This window comes from Nicotiana tabacum, chromosome 18 (assembly GCF_000715075.1).
Source record: "Nicotiana tabacum cultivar K326 chromosome 18, ASM71507v2, whole genome shotgun sequence".
NCBI lineage: Eukaryota > Viridiplantae > Streptophyta > Magnoliopsida > Solanales > Solanaceae > Nicotiana > Nicotiana tabacum.
Genome location: NC_134097.1, coordinates 134,301,862 through 134,305,129, shown reverse-complemented (window position 1 = coordinate 134,305,129; position 3,268 = coordinate 134,301,862). Strand labels below are relative to the sequence as shown.

Below are 3,268 nucleotides of genomic sequence, written 5' to 3'. Positions count from 1 at the left end.
CAAACATCAATTTCATCATAAATTTCTTTCTTTCTTTCTTTGGAAAACGATGATATCAAGACACGACTTAATCTTTCATTAGAGTATCAAACTTCACTCAAATCACCATAGCAAATATTGATTTGAAATGATTATCTAACTGAAGTTTTGATTTGATATGAAGTTTATGTTTGGATAATACTTTTTGCACAACAAAAAAAATATATTTAAAACGAATTGATATTTGGATATAGTTCTTCAGAACTTCACTCCATACATTAACACAACGTGCACAAATTATATCAACCTGTTCAAACACCACAAGTTAATTCTGAAAATACAATTATAAATCAAACATGTAATTTATCTTCAAACGAAAAAAAAATCGGAATACATGTATTTAATAACACTTGGGTAATAAACCTCATTAGAAATACACGTAGCACACGTTTACTATGAGGATGGAAACATCAAGTACGAGTAAGTTTTTTCCAATCAGACACGATTTGGCGTTACATTAGGCGGAGTAGGCGTCGAACCCACACGCTTGCCGCGCTCCGACCGGCAATTCTCGGCAAACTTGATGCTATTTTGATGCATACCCTTTTGCTTCTCAGCCTCAGTGTACTCAGAGGTAAAGTAATGCTCTTCAGTACTCTTAACAGGATCTTTAGTTGGAGGCAAAAACATACTTCCCCATTGTGGGAAATGAACCAAAGATACAGGAAGTGTACAAGCTATAATCATAATCCCCATATAACTCAATCCTGTTTCTGTTGACCATTTTGTGGTTGTGAAAAACAGGAGTTGCGTCAAACCAGAACCAAAATTTCCTCCTGCTCCTGTCATACCTGAAATTATACCTAACGATCGACGCGAAATGAAAGGAATAATACCAAATGTAGCTCCACATGCTGCTTGAGCGCCTAAGGAAAATATTATCATCCAAGCAATAGCCATAGGAAGTGTGTTTGCTTTTCCAAGTAAGAAACAGAAAACTCCACCAAGTGTTTGTAAAATCCATAAGTTCCATAATCTGCCTCTCATTCCAAAACGTTTGGCTGCAAAATCTGATGACCATCCTCCAAAAGGTCGAGCTAAGAGATTAGCCATACCAAATGTGGCAGCAATGATTCCAGCCGTGTGAAGTTTAAGATCAAATCTACAATTTTTTAAATAGAGATTAATTTCTTTAATTAGGTGCCAACGAAGATTGTATAATACCTCTGTCCCATTTTATGTGATACACTTTCCTTTTTAATCTATCTCAATTAAAATGACATCTTTCTATATTTAGTAACGTTTCATTTTAAACTCTTATTCACCCTTAATGATATTAAAAAAAAAAAAAGGATAACCCGGAGCATGAAGCATCCTGCATTCACACAGGTTCCGAGAATGGCCGCACCCTAAGGGCTCGTTTGGTACGAGGGATAAATGATAATTAACCCCTAGATTAAATTTGAGTTGAGTTTATCCTATGATTGGTCGGGATAAAATTGTGGTATAGCTAATCCCGGGATTAGTTATACCAGGATTGTAGTGTTATTTTTATCCCTATGGGAGGGCAGGATAACAATCTGGGAGTAACTAATTCCGGGATAATTAATCCTAGGATAACTTATTTTCCAACCAAACAACCCCTAAGAGATGTGATGTAGGCAGCCTACGTATTCTGATGCAAGTATCAATGGCTGATTCTACAGCTCGAACACGGAGACAACTTCACCCTTAATGATATAGCCATAGAAATGCTTGTCCTATTAGAGACCAGAAGTTTTACAAGTTTGGTTCTTTCTTATTCATGTCCGGTCAAACACCAACATTATAAATTGGGATAGAGGAAGTACTGCTATTCATAACAAAAAGCTTAGGGAAAGCAAGTCAAACCTATCAAAGAAATACTCAGCAATCACATTATCAGTAGTCAATTCAACTCCCATAGAATATCCATAGAGCAGGACAAAGATCCATGTCCTGTAATTTGTTGCAGCATACCACAATATCTATGACAAAAGTAGAGATGAAATAGTTAGCTAACTTTTCTTCCTTTAAATAACCAAGGTACAAACAAATTAAAGAAAATGGATTACTCACCTTAGAAAATTTATCTTTAGAAACATCACCTTTCTTTTGTAGGGAAGCAAGGTTACCATCAGGCAAATCTTGGCCAAGAGTTAACACTAAAATTCCCATAATAACATGAAGCCAACCAGGAATAAAGAATGCAATTCTCCAGGCAGTAAAAGGGGTAGCCCCTGCTCTTCTAATTATATCATACAGAATAGGCATAATAAGCTGAGTAGCTCCACCACCCATATTTCCCCATCCTGCTGCTGTTCCATTAACAAGTCCAATAATCTGACTATTAAACATCGTACTCATCCAATATTGACACGACACAAACGTCGCGAGTGAGAATCCAATCATGAATCTCACAGCAACGTAGCCACCAGCCGAAGACACGAAAGACATGCAAAAAACAGTCGGAGCTGATAACATTATGAGAAATGCACATCCATATCTCGGCCCCAACATGTCACAAATCGCGCCCATTGCAAGCCTAGATAGAATACTTCCGGAAACAGAGGCAACCCCAGCATTACCAACGTCCATTTTGGTCAAGTTAAGGTTGTCCCTAATAATAGGAACTAAAGGAGCAGCAGCAAAAGTTGAAACAAAACAAGTAAAGAAAGAAATCCAAGAAAGTTGAAAAGTTAGACCGTGAGGTTTTGAAAATGAGTAGAATTTGAAAACCTTGGCCTTGTGTTCAGAATCGACCGGAACTTTAAAATGTGCAGTGGTATCAGTTTGTACCATTGGAGATGCAACAGAGAAAGCAAGAACTGGTTCTCTACCTGTAACTCCATGCATAGAACTACCTGGTGATCCTTCAATATCACCCATTTTTTTTTAGAGAAAAAAAAAGATTGATTAAAATGCTAAAGAAGAAAGATTAGTAATTTGATTTTGAATTGTATGTGTTGATAATATTAGGTGTGTTTATATAGGTATAAAGGAGTTGACAAAATACAAAGCTAAATAAACTAATGGAGATTCCGAATGGTCCCAATTGTTGTTTTAAGGAATCCACTTCGCCGCATCTGATTAATAGCGTTAATCTTATGGTATATTCCAAAGGATCCTATTTTTAAGGAATCTTATACTCTGTCCACTATCTTACTAACAGACTTAGCCCCCCCTGTCTTTCTTTTTATTTCATTTTTTTTTTAAGTTTTTAGTATGATAATAATCTAACCGTTGTGTTAGTTAAAATATTTTCTGACGC

General features: G+C 36.3%; 1 protein-coding gene across 1 annotated transcript; it reads right to left on the bottom strand.

The window, feature by feature from the left end:
* Nucleotides 1-349: 349 nt before the first annotated feature.
* LOC107791911 (high affinity nitrate transporter 2.4-like) lies at nucleotides 350-2,926 on the bottom strand. Its single transcript, XM_016614061.2, has 3 exons — nucleotides 2,077-2,926; nucleotides 1,870-1,985; nucleotides 350-1,141 (listed from the first exon to the last, which is right to left on the bottom strand). The coding sequence occupies exons 1-3, from the start codon at nucleotides 2,884-2,886 to the stop codon at nucleotides 475-477; spliced, it is 1,593 nt and encodes a 530-aa protein (XP_016469547.2). The 5' UTR covers nucleotides 2,887-2,926; the 3' UTR covers nucleotides 350-474.
* Nucleotides 2,927-3,268: the final 342 nt, after the last annotated feature.

Excerpts from the sequence above, each read along its gene's own strand:
- LOC107791911 (XM_016614061.2), bottom strand. The coding sequence starts at position 2,886 with ATGGGTGATATTGAAGGATCACCAGGTAGTTCTATGCATGGAGTTACA. Across the intron at positions 1,986-2,076 it reads CTAAAGATAAATTTTCTAAG|ATATTGTGGTATGCTGCAAC; the intron begins GTGAGTAATCCA and ends CTTTTGTCATAG. Across the intron at positions 1,142-1,869 it reads GCTGAGTATTTCTTTGATAG|ATTTGATCTTAAACTTCACA; the intron begins GTTTGACTTGCT and ends AAAAAATTGTAG.